General features: G+C 37.6%; 5 protein-coding genes across 10 annotated transcripts in view; 2 read left to right on the forward strand and 3 right to left on the reverse strand.

Annotated features, from left to right (window-relative positions):
* The window catches only part of LOC116851414 (tetratricopeptide repeat protein 37), a 7764-nt gene extending 2814 nt beyond the window's left edge, over positions 1 to 4950 (reverse strand). The window contains exons 1-10 of one of the 2 annotated variants that reach the window (XM_032830774.1): positions 4715 to 4949; positions 4435 to 4545; positions 3824 to 4159; positions 3374 to 3744; positions 2883 to 3298; positions 2349 to 2816; positions 1799 to 1953; positions 1581 to 1716; positions 1090 to 1457; positions 264 to 583 (exon numbers count right to left, since the gene is read on the reverse strand). In XM_032830774.1, the coding sequence (XP_032686665.1) occupies positions 264 to 583; positions 1090 to 1457; positions 1581 to 1716; positions 1799 to 1953; positions 2349 to 2816; positions 2883 to 3298; positions 3374 to 3744; positions 3824 to 4149 (2560 nt within the window). In that variant the 5' untranslated portion in view covers positions 4150 to 4159; positions 4435 to 4545; positions 4715 to 4949. Of the gene's footprint in view, positions 1 to 263; positions 584 to 1089; positions 1458 to 1580; positions 1717 to 1798; positions 1954 to 2348; positions 2817 to 2882; positions 3299 to 3373; positions 3745 to 3823; positions 4160 to 4434; positions 4546 to 4714 lie in introns of both variants that reach the window. The other variant, XM_032830775.1, reaches the window with a different exon arrangement.
* Positions 4951 to 5716: 766 nt separating this feature from the next.
* LOC116851417 (F-box/WD repeat-containing protein 7) lies at positions 5717 to 12043 on the forward strand. 3 transcript variants are annotated; one of them, XM_032830778.1, is made up of 8 exons: positions 5717 to 6120; positions 6569 to 6815; positions 7557 to 7789; positions 7887 to 7989; positions 8274 to 8792; positions 8917 to 9324; positions 9802 to 10117; positions 10215 to 12043. In XM_032830778.1, the coding sequence occupies exons 2-8, from the start codon at positions 6606 to 6608 to the stop codon at positions 10376 to 10378; spliced, it is 1953 nt and encodes a 650-aa protein (XP_032686669.1). In that variant the 5' UTR covers positions 5717 to 6120; positions 6569 to 6605; the 3' UTR covers positions 10379 to 12043. The 3 variants fall into 3 exon arrangements, with proteins under 3 accessions (XP_032686669.1, XP_032686670.1, XP_032686671.1); XM_032830779.1 differs by having other exon boundaries at positions 5741 to 5844; XM_032830780.1 differs by lacking the exon at positions 5717 to 6120 and adding an exon at positions 6173 to 6292.
* Positions 12044 to 12066: 23 nt separating this feature from the next.
* Positions 12067 to 13151, reverse strand: LOC116851419 (dnaJ homolog subfamily C member 24-like). The gene has a single exon (XM_032830784.1). It carries the CDS (start codon positions 12850 to 12852, stop codon positions 12427 to 12429), a length of 426 nt encoding a protein of 141 aa, XP_032686675.1. The 5' UTR covers positions 12853 to 13151; the 3' UTR covers positions 12067 to 12426.
* Positions 13152 to 13427: 276 nt separating this feature from the next.
* On the forward strand, positions 13428 to 15502 carry LOC116851418. Of its 2 annotated transcripts, XM_032830783.1 has the most exons (3): positions 13428 to 14345; positions 14440 to 14576; positions 14646 to 15502. In XM_032830783.1, exons 1-2 carry the CDS (start codon positions 13857 to 13859, stop codon positions 14536 to 14538), a joined length of 588 nt encoding a protein of 195 aa, XP_032686674.1. In that variant the 5' UTR covers positions 13428 to 13856; the 3' UTR covers positions 14539 to 14576; positions 14646 to 15502. The 2 variants fall into 2 exon arrangements, with proteins under 2 accessions (XP_032686674.1, XP_032686672.1); XM_032830781.1 differs by having other exon boundaries at positions 13438 to 14799; positions 14891 to 15502.
* A 2089-nt stretch (positions 15503 to 17591) lies between these two features.
* LOC116851413 (ecto-NOX disulfide-thiol exchanger 2) overlaps positions 17592 to 19067 on the reverse strand; it is a 10182-nt gene continuing 8706 nt past the window's right edge. Inside the window, exons 9-10 of one of the 2 annotated variants that reach the window (XM_032830772.1) lie at positions 18517 to 18826; positions 17592 to 17848 (exon numbers count right to left, since the gene is read on the reverse strand). In XM_032830772.1, the coding sequence (XP_032686663.1) occupies positions 17631 to 17848; positions 18517 to 18826 (528 nt within the window). In that variant the 3' untranslated portion in view covers positions 17592 to 17630. The remainder of the gene's footprint in view (positions 17849 to 18516; positions 18827 to 19067) is intronic. The other variant, XM_032830773.1, reaches the window with a different exon arrangement.

Consider the following 19067-nt stretch of genomic DNA (forward strand, 5'->3'; position numbering starts at 1 on the left):
ATCCTTTCATATACGCTATTTATGTTTTAGGAACTAAAGTGTAATATATATTATCAAGTACACACACATACACACATACTTATTTAAAAATTTACTATGCAATCCTTAGTAAGATAAATTCCACTGACATCCTTCTATTCCTGCGCTATCAGCAACCATGGTAAAATTGAAATAAGAATTTGAATAAAAATAAGCTCTCCGTATACTTACTTGTGTGACTTGAGAATTAATATATTACAAAAGACAACTATCTCTTCGAGTACCTAGATGCAAATACAACGTTCCTAGGTTGCTCCAAGCTATCGCGTTATTCGGCTCTCTGTCAATGGCCATGACAAAACAGTGTTGAGCTAAGGCGTAGTTTTTCACATTTTGCGACACGCAAATGACACCTAGCAGGTTCCAATGTAACCATGACTGTGGACAGAGTTTGATCGCTTGCTTTGCAGCAGCGAGACACTTGGCCGTCACATCGCTCTTATTGATCGTGGAATTACGCTGCAATTGCATCGAGTAACAACACGCTAAATCGTGCCATAACAACGCAGAATTCTGTGCGAGCGACAGCGCCCGGCAAAAACACCTGGAAGAAATAAAATGTTAATTTTTTATTAAAAGTATTCATAAGTAATCAATTATTTCAAAATGAAACATCTTAAAAACTATAGGTAAAATTTTTATTTTTAATTTCAATGATATAATAAGTTGAATACCTTTACCCATACAAATAGCACATTAAGAAAATGTCGTTTACATAGTACACAGCTCAAGTGGAAACTAATAGATTTTGTAAATATTTCATTTCTTATGGATATCTCTAAAGCTTGATCTATAATGTGTTCTTTGTATCTTTCTCTTTATCTCTTTCTGATTCAAACCTTAAGCTTTAAGCCAGAAAAAGAAAGACAAGAACACAAAAAGCACATTGTTGATCAGGCTTAATGTTTATTCAAAAACAGAAAGCAAAAAGCATAAAAAAGCATTTAAAAGCAGAAAGAATAAAAAAAAATTATTGAAGAATAAAGAAAAGATAGATTCGTTTATATTTATTTTTGATTCAAGAACAATTGACTTGAAAGTAATATTCACCTTATAGCTAATTTGAGCGTTTCGTCTCCCTTAATTTTGATGTGCTTCTCAGCACTATCGGACTTTATCAAAATAGGCTTCACTTTCAAGTAGCAATGCTTCCTCGGCATAGCGGCTATTCTGTAACACACATCACCGAGCAATTTCCAATTGCAGGACAGATCGCTGCGTAGCATAACAGCACTCGTCAGATTATCCGCTGCTTGTTGCAGATTTTCTCTCGTTCGACTTAGGAAATGTTTCGCGATGTTCTCTTTCGCCAGACCTAAACATGCCTGAGCTAGACCTTTTAATGCGGGTACATATTGCTCATCGTTTTGCAATATGTTCTCAAAATCCTCTTTAGCTTCTTTGTGTTGGCCGATTAGCTGAAAGAGGAATATTGCTATTATTGTTACGAAAGATTTTAGTCTTATGGAACATAATTTGCTATTTTTCAAGAAACTAATTCAAGACAGTTTTTAACTTACATTTTAATAAACTGTACTTACTAGTTTAATATTTGCAAGTTGTATTATAGGATACAAGGATCCCGGTGAAAGTTGTAAAGCGCGTTGATACGACTTCAGTGCGGACATATGAGCACCGCGCACCAAATACGCGTCCGCCAGAGACTCCCAACTGTGGCTACGAAAAACAATACAAAAGATTAATGAGGCATGTCGCCGCGATTTGCAACGCGATTAAATAACGGCGAATTATGATATACTTGTCGTTGGGGTCGGCTCTGATAACGTGCTGCAATGCTTTGATAGCTTCTCCCGCATTACCATCATCCAAGTGTTGCAGACCCAATTGAAGCCAAGCCCACTTCGGACCGGTACCTTGCATGGTCACTTTCTGTAGCAGCTGTATGTTAGCGTCCTAACGCAAGAAAGACGATTAGTCGAAACTTGAAGCAATCGAAATAATTCGACAGCACCAAAATGATTTCAGCAGAAAAGAATTTTATTATGAAAGATTTAAAAAATTCATGAAGAAATAAGTATTATATTTTAGGTTTCCGGAGTGTAAGGAAATGCTTGATTTAGTTTCCAAATTGGTGCCGCGTCTTTCATAAATTTAAAACAAATCTAAGATATGGCGCCATCTCAGAGACCGAAGCAACCTAGAAACTGCCGTAAGCAAATAATATATTTTTCAAGACAAAATAAACTAAAAAAGGTAACACACAACTGCATTCTTTTGCGGTTTTCATTGCTGCCGTCGAGTCGTTCGCGTCGCGGACAAAGGACTCCCCAATTTGTACAAACACTCACAGTATTCTTCAGCATTCGATAAGCAGTGCTCAGTCCGATTCCAGCCTCCTCGGAGTTTGGATTGATTTGCAATGCCGTCTGGTAACATCTCCTCGAGAGTTTCACGTCGTTCACGCATTCGCGATAATAACGTCCCAGGTGAATCATGCATTCCCAATTGTTACGGTCCGCCTTGACACCATTCAAGAAAGCCACTAGGCTGTGATTATAGTCACCCATATCCCAGTATATTTGACCAAACAGCAGCCAAGCTTCAGAACTTTCCAGAGCCAGTTCAAGGATATTGATAGCTTCCTCCAGCTGCCCGTATTTCTTCAGATACGACGCTTTGATGATAAAAGCTTGAATCTTAATCTCGTCCTGGGACTCTAAATCGCCTAATGCGTCGATAGCATTCGGCTCGTCCAACGAAATGTTTATTCGGGCGTGTATCAGTTGTAGTTGCACGGAGAGGTCATTTTTTAACAACTATGCACAAATTTATTGATAAATAACTTCAAAGAATTTGTTAACGTTAGATATTGCAATACTCACTTCTTCACATAGCTCTCGCGCCTTTAATAATTTCCGCCTGTCGCTACTTCTACTCATTGCTTCAAGTAACGTCAATTTAATTTTATGTTGCAATTGGTCCTTCAGAGAAGATTTCAGCAATCGTAGTGCTCGTCTGGAAGAGTCTTCAACCTCCTCCCAGCAATATAACTTGCAGTAAACTTTGTTTAACAAGAACCAAGCATAAAATGATTGTACATTTAGCAAGATTACTTGATTTAAACATTCACGAGAGTCAATCAAGTTATCTGTATGCATCAAATATGTTGCCTTTGCAATTAATGCCATTTCAGAGTTCATATTCAACTTTAAGAGAGACTCACAGAAACAAATTATATCTATTTCAAGTTCATTTTCATTTAATACAGTCTCTTCATAATATACACGGCATATCCATTCTGTAAAATAAAAAGAACATATTATTCTATTGTAATACATTAATATTCTGCAAATTTTATTAAGAATTGACTCACCTAAAGGAAGATTGTTCTGTGGAAACTGGGTGTGCATTTGCTGGGCTTCTACTAATAAAACTGTAAATTTTTTTGCATCATACAATATCTTCAGATACTTTCTATAATACTCATGTCTATTCACTAGATCTACATCCCCTACTACAGATGCCAATACATTCTCAAAAAGCTCCTGATACTTGTGCAGAGTACTAGGATACTCTGTTAAAACCTGTGCTAGAGTCTTGTTGATTAAACTTGTCTTTTCTTTGGTAGGAAGTTCTCGCAATATACTCAATGTATCCAACACCTCAGACAGTACTTCATCATCGTTGACTCTCAGAACAATTTCGGAAACTTTGTTTAAAAAATGCATGAACTTGGGAGAATCACTAAAATTGCATTACAATTCAATTTTCCAATTATCCTTTCTACAATTCAGGATATCTTAAGAATTATATACAATCTTACTTATCTAACTGTAAGAGTTTGCAATAAATTACAGCCAACTTTTTCCAATTATCATTATCCTCTGGTGCTTTTTCATAGTGTGCTGCTAAACCTTGCCAAGCCAATGGATTAGTTGGTTGGATCTCTACAGCTTTTTGTAGAACCAGTGCTACTTGCGACTTGAATTCTTCCACTTCCTGCATAGCAGCAGCTAGCAGAACCAATGCTGCATAATTATTTTTAACGTTCTTCAAGATTTTCTTGCATTTTTTCATTGTTTCCAAATATTCATGCTGCTTGAAGGACTCTCGAGCTTCCTTCAGTAACATCTTTACTTCATTAGACATTTTTTGTCTTCTAATAAAATTAAATGTCAAGATTACATATCAAAATAATACTTACAGCAGTAATTACAAAAAAAGCACCGTATACATGATTATGTTTATGATAATAAATTATATGATAGTAACTAAAAATAAATGCGAGAAGAGAGGAGAGGGGGAAGACACACGAAGACGCCTTCGATGATGATGACAGTATCTTAATAAATCCGACATGCAATTTTATAAAGTTTCGCGATAGTAATAAATATTTGGAAGATATAAACAGTCGTAATTGCTAACGACACGTACCAAAATTTATAGCTGACTGGGACAACGCGTAATATAGGTTAGAATCCACTTGACGTTGCAAAGTTTTTGCAAGAGTTTTGAAATGTCGTATACTGTACGATCCACTTAAAGCTACAAACGTTTCAAGGCGCATCAAGAAAAATATAAACTGTTCTTTTTACTGAACTAGTGTATAATCGTGAATAGACAGGTTGTTCTAATAATGTATACATATATGACAGCTTCATTCCTTGCTATAGCAAAGATATATGAATGCTTGATCTATGTTTAACGTTATTACCTGTTGAATCCTACTTATAGATCTATTCGAATATTAAAGATCTATATTATATATATAACACGAATTATATAAATTTTCAGTACTGACATTGAACATATATGTGCGTATGTATGTTATATATAGCGACTGAAAAGTTAAAACTCCATCCATATGTTATTCGAACATGTGAATATCGAAATATAGGTTATGCTTCAATGTTTATTATAGTTTAAAAGATATAGTTTATGTCACGTATATTATAGATCTTCAGCGCTGTCAGTCATTTTGAAACACAGCCATAATCTATAAATACCAACCTATGTATTACGTCATTGGTTTTCCGCTATTTTTGTGAGTTTCAAAACGCATTTGTCTCGTCCAATAAAGGAATCCTGTTATTGGAAAATAAATTTTTCCATTGGATAAGACGAATAAGCTTGGTAGAAAAAAAAGAAAATAGAACTAATGCATGTTAATGCAGAGAAAAAGAACAGACTATCTGATTGGTCTATTGCTACTTATTGACCAATCATAGTCTCTCTTCCTACCCGTAGCCAATGAAAGTATCCGAGCCTACGTTCTGACATAGCCGCGTTCCGATATTTATTACTAGTTTTGAAAGCTATAATATACGTGATATCAACTATAGATTTTTAGTATTACAAGTAAGGGCTATCGCACACAATTGACATAACTGCATATGCATAGCATAAGACCGTATGTACCAATGAGCATCAAGTATTAAGTCGCCATATTGGTGTTCGATGCTTAATATTCGATGCTCATTGGTCCATACGATCTTATGCTATGCATATGCAGTTATGTCAATTTGTGTGCGATAGCCCTAAGCATTGGAACGCAACTATCCATGCACCATTCATACGGAAAATCTATAGTGTACGTGACATAAATTATACATTTTCAGTGAATGAACATCGGAACGCTAGCAATGAATATCGGAACACAGTCCAAGATTGCCGACTTCGGTCGTGATGTGTGGAGGTAGCTTAACGTGCACGCTCGGCCATATGTATGTATGCTGTATGTACCTGCTGTGCGAACGAGTGCGAAGGAGTCGGGAGAGGTGCAGACCGAAAGCTACTGCGAAAGCCAGGAGGCCGCCCGATGGAACCGCCGTTCGCCGTGTTTACGTCCGTCACCTAATTTTCCCCTCGACGCTCGCGTTGTCCTAGTTTCGCGCAACAGTCCCGTCCGCAGCGAGTAGCGCGTTTCGCCCGTATCTCTAACCTATCGCCGACGACCGCCGCACGCGAGAGAGATGAATGCTATGCTCCTTTGATAGGGACCACCGTCGTACAACAATTCACGTTTGACACGGGACAGTCTGTCAGCTCATCAGCATCGTCGGAACGTCGTCAAACCATCGATTGAAGGCTGACGAGCGGGAAACGCGGCGTTCGTCCTAAGTATAGAATCGTTTTTACGCAGTTGCCTACTACACGCGGCTCGTGAATTCGCGCACTGCTCGTGCGGATACGTGGGGTGTGGCTGCCGGTTTGTTTTTTGTTTGCAAAACGTCTTTGGCTACGTCGGCCGCGAATCGCAAGGCGCAGGCACGCGGCGCGACAACGAGTCAAGGTTAGGCGAAGTCGCGCGACGAGAACGATGGTGAATAGTGTCGCCGTGCCGACGGATTGTAACCTAGACCGTTGCATGCGTGTTCACGTGCCGCGAACGATTTCTCATTTCTTCCCTTTTTGCTCGCGATCTTTCTCGACGAAGCAGCGTTACACGTCACATTTGCCCGAGTTGTGCTTGAATTACGATTTATATGTAGAAATTGTGCGACGGATAAAAGACCTCGGGGAAGATAAGCGTGTTAGACACTGACGGTTGATGTTTTCTGTTGTTCAGGTAGACATACATACCTACTACACTAGTGCATATAGTAATGTCTGTCCCTTCTTCGTCCTCCAACAATATATCTGACAATAACAAACTAGGCGGTACTAGTCCTAGTCCAATTGAGGGTATTGAGGGAGTCCCAGGCCCAAGTTCCTTGGGTCCTATGCATTCTGTGTTGCCACAAGACGAAGAATCTGAGGATTATGGAGATGAGGAGGATGAGGATGACGAAGACAGCAGTGACGCAGAAAGCGGGGTAAGCCAATAGCAGATTTACTTTATACAGTGTGTTTCCTAACAACAATAAGAAAGAAGCAGATGGCAAAACAATGGTAAGTATGTGCTTCAATTATATGCTTTACCTTGCAGATCATTGTATTTTAACTGAACAAAAGACAGAACAATTTGACAGAATTTCAAAAATACTTGTGCTTCATTACAATTTTTTCCATAATATTGTTTTTTATCTTGGGGTATTGTTTCTCCTTATGTCTCACATAGTCTGTTTTAGAAACACTTTATATCATATTTATATTAGTTATACATGGTTATATTTACGTTTCAACTGAATAAATTTAATACAGTTTCAAAATATTGTTTCCTAAGTTTTGAAATATTGTTTATCCTTGTTTCATACAGCCTCTATTTTAGAAGTACATCTGTATTATATAGTTATATTTCATCATATTACATCACATTATATATAGTTATATTTACTTTTTAACTAAACAAATTTATAGAATTTCAAGTATGTTTGAGTTTTATGAGAATTCTTTCTGCAATATTGTTCCCTCTATCTTGGAATACTATTTATCTTTGTTTTATAAACTGCTTTAGGAACACATGTGTATTATAGTTATATTTACATGAGTTAGATTATACATAGTTATATTTGCACACTATATATTGTTAATTAAATTAAATTAAATTATAAATATTGTTATTAAAATAATATATTTTACATTTCTGTAATCAGTGTTTTGTATCATGTTTCTAGATTAGTGACATTGAGTTGTTCTGTGACCCTGAGTGTGCAGCAGAAGTTGAGAGCAACAGTAGTCAATCTTCTTTATTGCAATCCCAATCACTGCTCCCAGATCATGTTCAAACTTCAGTACTGCATACCTGCGTGCCATTGGATGTCGTTCAGCATCAAAGAAAGCGAAAGAGCGAGACAGAGAGTTGTCTACCATGTAAGAAGCTTATCCCAGAGGAAAAGTCTCATTCAATGTTAGTATTGCCCTTCTTTTTCGACTGATAAAAATCAGTTATATTCGTAACACGTGCTGATCTTTGTAACATGTGCTGACCTCTATCCTTCTTTCAGGACCACAAGAAAACTAGATGATAAGGGTAAACATGTGAGGTGTGTCATTCCTACTAAGGATAATCCTCCTCCGGAGATGAACAGTTGGCTTTTGCAATTTCAGGTATTTGCACAAGAGTTTGTGAGTGTTCTGTCGAAATATATAGTATATAGAACGTCTGTCGACGATTAGATTAGCTGTTAAAGCTTATCCAAACAAACTTGCATAATTGCACAATATACACAAAGAAATTGACCAATCGTGTGTCTGATATAAAGGTCATCCTTTTACTGCATGGATCATGATCGGCTAATTTCTTTATGCATATGCAATATGTGATTATGTAAGTTCTTCCGTCACGTTTGATGAGCTCTTGAAAAAGCGGCCGGAAACGATTTTTGTTACAGAGGTGGTCAAACGCGGAAAGAATGTTAGCAATAGACGAATTAATAGAGCGATGTGAACCCACGCAAGTGCGTCACATGATGCAAGTGATAGAACCGCAATTCCAACGAGACTTCATATCGCTACTACCAAAAGAGTTAGCGTTATCAGTGTTGGCCTTCCTGGAGCCTAAGGATCTTCTGAGGGCGGCGCAAACTTGTCGGAATTGGCGTTTTCTGGCGGACGACAATCTATTGTGGAAGGAGAAATGTAAAGCCGCCGGTATAGACGATCTGAAGGACTTGCCGCTGCCTAAACGCAAGAACTGCCGTAACAGCAGTCACAACTCGTCGCCATGGAAGCAGGCCTACATGCGACAGCATAATATCAAAATGAACTGGAGGACGAAGCCAATCCGTACACCGAAAGTGCTGAAGGGTCACGATGATCATGTAATCACATGTCTTCAGTTTTCGGGGAATCGAATTGTTAGTGGTTCGGACGACAATACTTTGAAAGTGTGGTCTGCTGTCACTGGCAAGGTAATTAAACTCTTATCGTATATAAATATATGCATAGCCTGATTATTGTGGCAGAAAGAGAGAAAGAAAGAAAGAGAGATAACTGAGAGAGAAGCAAAAAATACACCTTGTTTTTCTGTTTCAGTGTTTACGGACATTGGTGGGGCATACTGGTGGCGTGTGGTCTTCGCAGATGTCTGGCACGATCGTTATCAGTGGTAGTACGGATCGTACATTGAAAGTGTGGAACGCGGACACTGGTCAGTGCATTCACACTCTGTACGGTCACACGTCGACGGTGCGGTGTATGCATCTACATGGTAACAAGGTCGTCAGTGGTAGCAGGGACGCGACGCTCAGAGTGTGGCAGGTGGACACGGGGGAGTGCTTGCATGTGCTCGTGGGACATCTAGCAGCGGTCAGATGTGTGCAATATGACGGGAAGTTGGTGGTCAGTGGTGCCTACGACTATATGGTTAAGGTTTGGAATCCGGAACGCGAGGAGTGCCTTCATACCTTACAAGGACACACCAACCGTGTTTATTCCCTCCAGGTAAAATGCGCCGGAGCATTCTGTTCTATTATCTTATTTTTAACTCTTTGAGCTTCCGGTTTAAGGAATGCGGCATATTAAAAATAAAAGAATTCTTTTAAAATAAAAAGAAAATTAAAAAATGAAAGTCTTTCAAGATTGATCTCTCTCTCTTTCTCTATGTCGTTTAATAGAGAAATTTTAATACACTATCTAATGATAATTTACATATTTTTTTAAAAAAAGAGAATCTTTTTCATTATTTTATGTTTTTTCTGATTCTTCATAATAAAACTTTTTTTCTGTGTATTGTGAAATAACTTTTGTCAAATATATTATTTCAATTGACATGTCATTTCAATGTACATCTATTTGATATCTTTCTGTCAGAATAATGCTAAATTTCTAAACTAAAAACCGGGACTCAATGGATCAAACGTTCGCCTCTTGTCTCTCGATACTGAGTGCTTCTTTTTTTGCGATTTCTTTTCTTTTTAGTTCGACGGTGTGCACGTTGTTAGCGGATCGTTAGATACGAGTATAAGGGTGTGGGAGGTGGAAACCGGTGCTTGTAGACACACCCTGATGGGCCATCAGTCTCTCACCTCGGGGATGGAGCTGCGCAATAATATCTTAGTGTCGGGCAACGCCGATTCTACCGTTAAAGTGTGGGACATTGTTAGTGGTCACTGCCTTCAAACTCTTTCCGGTCCAAACAAGCATCAGTCGGCGGTCACTTGCCTACAGTTCAATAGCCATTTTGTGATTACGTCCTCCGACGATGGTACGGTAAAGCTCTGGGACGTTAAGACTGGTTTGTATGCTTTTCAGTTACCTCGAGTTACCTCTGACTCGAATTACGTGTACGTTCGATCGTTCTTCGAATCAACTTATCATCCTTTTGATTGCAGGTGATTTCATTAGGAATCTAGTTGCTCTGGAAAGCGGTGGCAGCGGCGGCGTCGTGTGGAGAATTCGAGCGAGTGATACGAAACTAGTGTGCGCAGTAGGTAGTCGTAATGGTACCGAGGAGACGAAATTGCTTGTTCTTGACTTCGATGTTGAGGTAAAATAGTGCGCTCGTTTCACCGCGATGGATCAATCGCCCCCTTTGTACGACTAATGTACATATTTGAATTAAGTAGTCCTAAAGCTATTCTACTGTACAATGATACATGTATTACATGGTGTGATTGTGATAAGACTGTGTACGCGTCGTAAAAATCGGGTGGTTTTGAAAGCGAAGGAAAAGGAACGAGGGATGGAGGGGGAGGGAAGGGGTGAGAAGAGAAGAAATTGATGAGCGCGACAAAAGAGAGTTTAATGAATGTATGATCTCCTGGTGGATTTTTAAAAAAGTGCTCGTCAGAAAACAATTATATATAAATATATATACATACATACATACATACATACATATATATGTGTATATATATATACGTATATATAATAATCCGTGGTCGAAAAAAAAGAACGCGCGTGTGCGCGGTTGTTGTGGTGTACAAAAAGAAAGAAAGAAAAAAAAGAATCGTGAAATTTATAAGACTCATAAGAAAAAGAAACTTACGGGAAAACGAGGAGCTTATCAGTGTACTTTTCAATTTTCGCTGTTGTAACGATTCAGTGGAATCATTGGCGGTGTAAAGGTAATGAAAAAGAAAACAAAAAAAAAGAACAGCAATCCATCACGATCTATTGTACGTATATAACGATTTATTATGTGGGCATTTAGCAGCATTTGTCGATCGTGGAAGACAACAACGGGGCCGCATCGTGCTAAACTTCGGGGCAAAATGACATTATTTGAAGAATCTCATATATATCTCCCGGAGTAAACGAGAAAGTAGAGCTGATGACGATTCCTATGCGTTGTCTGGAATATACAGATTCCCCTTGTTTTTCTTTTCTAACGAGAAAAAAACTTTCAAACGCCTGTTATACATCGAGCATAATGAATGTTTATAATAATTTATTGGTTGATCAAACTATCAAACTGTCTCTGCAGCTTTAACGTAATCCCGGTATAACTTTACTTGTACAAGCATCGATCTGGTTAAAGACAAATATTTTTGTAAGCATTTACAAGCCGATATTTTCATATTGTTGACGTTTTAGATGGAAGTACTTTCGCCGATTGGACTGCAAAACGACTCGAAATAGGAATTCGATTAGTAAAAATCGCCTTTTTTCTGTAGCAAAAGACAATTTTCTGTCATAGTGCAATAATAAAAAAAAAGAAGAAAATAGCACAGTCATTCATGTGCAATACAGATTTAATGATGAATACAGTACAAGCCTTAACCTTTGTCAACATTAGCAATGTCTGATGTGTGAGCTTTAACATGCAAGTATCAGTGTTCTTGGTCTAAATTAACAACAGGGGCGAGTGGACTTGTGTTAAGAGAAAGAAAGAGAGGGAGAAAAAAAGAGAATATTTGTGTTAGCCAGATCTTTCCACCTAGTGCGCATTGTGCGACGAAGAAGACTTAGACTCATCATCGCGACATCAATTGTCACTGACGAATTTTATATGGATTCTGCTGAATCAAATATCAAGAATGGCATTATCTTGACCTACGCTATTTGTGCAAATGCATCAAATCTTTATTATTGGACCTAGGCTAGACTTAGGTGTCGTGTTTATTTGTATATTGCTCAATAGTTTATATTATATAAGAATGTGTTACCTGTTGTATCATTTTTTTTATATATAAGAAATAGAAAAACATGTTGCTGCATATTTTAGATTTTGTTTTTTCTTTTTTTTTTAAATTTATTATTACGAATGTGAACATGCGACGTTCTTGTGCTAAGAAACATATTTTGTACAAAATAAATATTCAATTTCGACTTCTTTCTATATAAAACTGTGGATATATGCTTGTTTTGTTGTGCTGTACAACCACCGAGAAATGTGTCTTTCATTGTTCATCGTCGACCACGACACAAACTCGTTTGTTCAATGAACAAATCAGGCCCGCGTTTGTGCCACCGTCCGGAGCACGTGTCTCAAGAGCATTCAGTCTTGCTTTCATAAGGTCACGCATCGTTGAGAAAATGCTTGTATGCACCGAGAAACCTTCCAATGTTACTTCTTTGGTGTGAATCGCGTCGATTCGCGCGTTACGTCTCGACTAGGATAACGAGCGTGCAGCCTACACAGGTAACTCGTAGCTCGGTGTTCTGTTCGCGAAGGTCCTCACGCTGCACGAGGTAGCGGTCGCCGCACCTGCACCGATAGAACAGCATGTCGTCGCAGGTTGTCTCTTCGAGTTCGTCGGGCGCGAGACGAGCGTACACGAGGTCGTTCTCGTTCTCCAGTTCCTCCTGCCTGCAGACCGCGTCGTACTCTCTTCTAGATGGCGGATGTCCCAACACGCGCCAAGCTTCTTGAACTTCGTGGAACTTATTCCTCAAGTGGTCATCCTTCTCGAAGGCGTTGCTCTTGTCGGGATGGAACCGCAGTAGACGCGCGTGGTAAGCACGTTTGATCTCCTCGTGAGAGGACTTCTTGGCGCAGCCGAGCACCTCGTAATAATTTACTTGCATTTTCGATCGCAGACGACACGTATTCTTTCTCCTTTGATTGATTCAAAGTGCATCCCACTGTTTACTTAACGCAGCATATGATATGCATTGTGATCTCTCAACTAACGCGAGTACCTCATGGTTAACATAACCTATCGCAGCTCGTGTCAAACGTTAATTCACGCTATGTTCCTTCCTTCCTTCCTTCAATATTTGGTTAGAGGAAGATTTCACGCTATGTTGTGATTCGTACAGGATAGCCTAATGTAGGATTCACACTGTCCGATGTCCGACGTACGACGTACGATATCCAATAGGAGAACAGCTTTCTAATATAGAATTCAATTTTCCATTGGAAAGCTATTCTTTTATTGGATATCGGACGTCGGACGTCGGACATCGAACGCGATGTGAATAAGGCTGATATTTCACGTGTCGTATGACCTTTATTTCCCTCTCCAGGATAGAAATGAATGACTGATTGATTGATTTCCTTATGTGTTATGCATTATGCGTTATGCAAAAGTCTGTGCTCAGGCCCTTAGATACGGCAACAATGAAAACTTTTAAAAAGTTACGGTTATAGGGTGCGTTCCGTTTCCACGCATGATGCGCATGAAACGCAGCGTTAGAGTGACAGAGATACGAGAGTGAGATAAAAAGAGAGGGAGAGCTCTCGGGTGAGGTTGTTGAACCTAGGTTAAGTTAGTTCTTGAACGCATGAGATCGCATAGACTGCACTACCTCGGAGCTGATGCAGTTCATGCGTTCGAGAACTAACCTAACCTAGGTTCGAGAACCTCACCCGAGTGCTCTCCCTCTCATTTTATCTTACTTTCGTATTTCTGTCACTCTAACGCTGCGCTTCATGCGCATTATGCATGGAAACGGAACGCACCCATAGTTAGGTGGTGGGAAGAGACCTGTTGGCATCTGCCCTAGCCAGTCTGCCCTTGCAAACAGCCGCAGCTACATGCGCAGATATTTCTCGATCGAAAAAGTTCTCGACGTGAAAAGTTGTAACAATGACAGAAAAAGAAAATATTTTTCAATCATCAACAAGTGGAGCGACGATCGACTCTGATATTGGACAAGAGGACCTTACGTTTATGGTATCTTATATTAAACAAGACATTACAGACGGTTTAAAAGTTTGTTGTGAAATGTTAGAGTCCTTAAAAATCGCTGAAGGATCTCCAAATGAAGTTGTGACAAGTTTAAAAGCAAAACTTCTGGGGAAAAAAATGACAGAAGTCATTATCGAGGTTCTCAAAGATTTTGATTTCTACGACGACTATGCCCTTTTTTTTCCAGAGGAAGAAACTTTGCAAGAACATGAAAAAGAAGAAGAACCGCGAACTGATTCATCACCGGAGAAAACGGTTTCCACTTGTTCGTCTAGTACGTCCATTGCTTCACAATCAGAATCCGAGAAAGAGTATGAGCCGCAATGTAAGGAGCGTAAGATTGCTGATTACATACCATTGGAAAAAAAGATAAAAATTCTGAATATGGTAAGAGAACACCCTAAATGGAGTATACAAACAATTCATAAACGTGGAGGAAGTGCTCTTCAACGTAAAAGTGACTTGAAACGATGGCGTGCAGAAATCGAGCAAGGTGGTGGCATTAAAGAAAAATACGAGGCTATTAACAAATGGACCATTGATCATTTTCGCGAAGCCAGGGAACAGAAAAAAACAGTGACAACGCGAATGCTGCAACAATGGGCTTCCCAAGCAGCGGTACAATTTGAAAGCCTTAATTTTTTAGCGTCTCACACATGGGCAGTTAGATTTAAACAGACTTTTCAGATTCGACAAAGGAAAGTCACGCGATATATTAAATCGAAAAATGCTTTGGATATTCCAAATATATTAAAAGAAGCAGAAAAATTTCAAAAGCGCATAGCTAGGCAAATTTTAAAATTTGACAGAGATTATGTAATCAATACCGATCAAACCGGCTGTGAGTATCGAGTCGTGCGAAAAATTTTATCTACTAAAGGCGAAAAAAGCACTGAAGTTTTTCTCGGAGATTTCAACAAAATCACCCACAGTTATATGGCACAGTATGCGATAACTGCCTCAGGAAAACTGCTACCAAAAGTGTTCCTGTGCATGCAAGAACCGAAAGGGGTGTTTGGTCCTCGTGTCTCGGCTGCAATCGACAAGTTATCGGAATACTATGGCAATATACACGTCACCGCCTCGAAATCAGGTAAATTAACAAAAGATCATTTTAGCCAATTCGTCGTAAACATTATCAAACCATATTGCAACGACAACGAATTCCTGCTCATCTTGGACTCGTGGGGAGGGCAAACGGATCCAGCACATTTTAATAGTGTTTTTACCGACGACGACGGAAATTGTAGTTCAACAGTGGAAATTATTCCACCTCATTGCACGCCGTACTGCCAACCATGTGATGTATACTTTTTTCAACAAGTGAAAAACTTCATCCGAAGAATCCAAAATTCTGTTGAAGTTTTACAACAAAACCGGCAGCTCTCTTCGCGAGAAGACGCAATAAAGATTCATTCTTTAATTCATTCACAATTATCATCGGGAGTTTTTACAGATATGATCAAATTTGCTTGGTTTGCATCGAAATTAATTCCTGAAAGAAATGTGTTTCGAAACGTCAACGAAATATGTTTCCCTCCGGACTTACGGAAAAATAAATGTGTATGTGATACTCCTTCATTTATTCATTGTGCAAACTGTAGAAAATTTATATGCTTTAAATGTTTTTATGATGTTTATCATCCAAGTAATTGTTCCGCAACGAAATAATTTAGTTTTGTAATAAATCCGCAATACTTAAATAATTTAATTTTGTAATAAAAATATTCACATTCACATTTCAGATGTTTGTTTATTCTTCTTCTATGATTAATTATTTTAAAAACTAGAAATTTAAAATACTGTTAATATTATTTCCAATTAAATTTTAAATTTAAACAATTTGAAAATTTAGATACGTTGTCTTTATATGTTATCCATTACAAATAACTTATATATTATTATTATTACTTATTTATTATTTCAAATATTATTACTTGAATTAAAATTCCCTTAAAATTAAATTTAAATTAATGTTTAGAATGTGATATTAAATTAAATTTTCTATTTCAAAAATTTGCATACTATATTAATATCATTAAAATAAATAAAAATAAATAAAAACACTCATTAAAAAAGAAAAATTATTGCTCACCTCCGTGAGCGAACTTGGATCTTACGAATTATGAAGCAAGCACCTAACTCACGAAGCCAACTGCACTGGTTGGAAGTACATACAGTTACCGGAAAGGCTCATATGGCGCGCTGCGGTGCGCTTCGGATATGGCCAATTTTCACAAATTTATTACTCCGAAACTAAGGCCTATTCTATCAAACGCCGTGACACGTATCTTTTTTTTTATCTCCAGAATAATTAAAAAAATTGGGGTCGAAATCCCAAAGTGAGTCACCTGGTCCTCCCCTTGTAAGTTTAAACTTCTATTGGAAAAGTCGACTCTTAAAAACACTTTTATCGATAGAAAAGAGTTCAGAATAAGGACTTTAAAGTCCAGGTGTTTTCTTAAGAGCAGTGTTGGAAACTATCTACATTTTAGAAGTGAATTATTTTGAGGTCTACGCATACTTTCTTCTTCTTGCTTCTTCCACTCACCTGTCGAGCGTGTGATTGGTGGTTAGCTTCAAGAACGTTAACTTCATAAGATTTTCGGGACTGTGAGCCTAATTTCTGAGAAGTTTTTGTTTGAAACGAGTTGTTTTGTCGTTGTAATAGAAATTGGTGTAGTAACAAATAAAAACATTATATTATGTAGAAATAATACGCATAGTGGACTAGTTTCACAAGTTAGAGTTGCATAAATTTTGTAAAGTTGACGGTTCTGAGACTGACTGCCAATCACACATTCTACGAGTGAGTAGAAGAAACAAGAGAAAAAAGTAGGCATCGAAAATAGCTTATGAAAATAGTATTGAAAGTATAATTCCGAGCACTGTTTAAAAAGATACCACATATATATCTCTAAAAATAAATATATTTTGATTAATCTATTTCTGCAATTATATTATTTATATATATATTTTTATTAATCTTTATCTACGCAGTTACATTATTCAGTACAATAGTCTTTATTAAAGCAATTCCAGGTAAGAACAACTGAATTTTCGTCAATTTCCTAATTTTTCATTATATAATATTTTAATATTTTTTTTGCTAAAATATCACTTTGTAAATCAAATTTTGGAAGTATTATTTACACTTATTTGATATCTATTAAAATAATATTAAATATTTAAAACAGAACTTTAAGAGACTCAAAGAATCAAAACCATAGCCTGCAACTTAGACGAGAGAGAGAGAAACATAGCAGCCTAATAATAACAAATGATGATAAATTAAATTTGTGCAATTAAATCTTAAAAGAAATTATTTCAGTTTGTAATTAACCCTATATAATTGAATCTATGATATTGAATAATTCAATTGGGCGCATGTGAAAAATTTCAAAACTTTTCGTTGATCCTTGCTAAACGTCGATGCAATCGAGATCTAACCGTGAATTATACATTGCGTGTAAAATTAATAAAGATACTTTATTAATTCACAACGACACCGTTCACCATTGTAGTAAAGCGAGATGAACGTGAGGAGTCTTTTACTTCGTCGACGCATCTCGATTGCGGATCGCGCGAGCTATGGATAATGACGTTAAGGAGAGGAACAATGAGACAGCGTACTTTTTTGCAACTTTTTACATTCAGTCGTCTAAGATTTCATCAATGACTGCGATAGACGTTAAAACCTGAAAACTGCCAACGCCTCTCCATGTTCGCGCCGATGCCGAACAGCTCTTGCTTGAACACCTGCGGGAACCGTTGCATCAGAACTTCGACCTCGTTTGGCTTGATACCGGGCTCCATTTTTTGCAAGTATGACCACAAATAATCCACGCTCGCACCGAACGGATGAATATGTAGAAACGTCGCTATCAGTCCTGAAATTCACATCACGCGTTATCAGCGAATCACAAATTAACGTTCTTTTCACCCGGACAGCATTTAGAGAGAAAGATATGAAGATGCTTAACCCTTTGAGCTCTGATTTTTTTATTTTAGAGATTTAGTATTATTTTTTAATAAAAGAGGATATAAGTGTAAATATTTTTTCAAAAAATTAATTTGAAGTGGTTTCAGTAAAAAAAATTAAAAAATTGAATTTAACATTAATGTAATAATTATTTATTGACACTGATCTTCGTTAAACATATCATCACGTTTCGACCAAATACTGATCATTTTTAGTACATAGTTAATTTCAAACAGATATTAATACATTTATTATATATATTATATATTGGATGATTATATTTTAACAAACTTGTGAATAGAAATAAAAATTTCGAAAACTGAAAAATAATGTATTTTAAAGAATTAAAAAATTCTTTTTCAAGGTGAATAGTGACTATCATTAGATTTCCTACCAAACAATACAGAGAGATCAATGAAAATATTTTTATTTCCTTATTATTATTTTTTTATTATATGCCGTATCCCTAAGGATACGCCAGGACTTAAAAGATTTAAAACGTGTTCCAGTTGTTCATCAGAACTTTGAGCCTCACTGACAAGTTCTTCATTATTACGAGGACTATGACGAACTTACCGATGAGCTTGGCATCTTTTTGAGTGACTTGTACGAAATTGGAGGTAAGAATGTGTTGCTTCGGCGTGCGCGACTCCTCGCTTATATCATCATCTTTGTCGAGAGTGATGATCTCGCTTTCCCTGGGCTCTTCCTTCTTTGTGGCATTCAGTTTAACGGTCAGATCTTTAATCTTCTGGTCATCCTGCGCTTGTTGCTTGCGCGACTGCATCAGTTGGTCTTGCATACCTTTCAGTGTCTTTTGCAGCATCTTCATCTGCTTTTCCTTGCCGTCCATCTCGGCTTTTGTCTCCGACTTCAAGAGATCTACCTGTATGTAACAATAGAGAAACTCGTGAAAAAATTTTTTTAAGATTTTCGCGCGGATCTTAAATTAGTGAGTCGACTCATGATTATGATTTATTTATTCATATCTATGGGAAATTACCTCTTTGGAACAATGCACAATTTCCAATTCTATAACACCTTTACAAAGAGAAGAAAAAAAAAATATTAGAAATAAAAGCGAAGAGAGAGAGAGAGAGAGAGAGAGAGAGAGAGAGAGAGAGAGA

Source organism: Odontomachus brunneus, unplaced genomic scaffold (assembly GCF_010583005.1).
Source record: "Odontomachus brunneus isolate Ranch 3 - 2012 unplaced genomic scaffold, Obru_v1 Obru_scaffold_175, whole genome shotgun sequence".
Lineage (NCBI taxonomy): Eukaryota > Metazoa > Arthropoda > Insecta > Hymenoptera > Formicidae > Odontomachus > Odontomachus brunneus.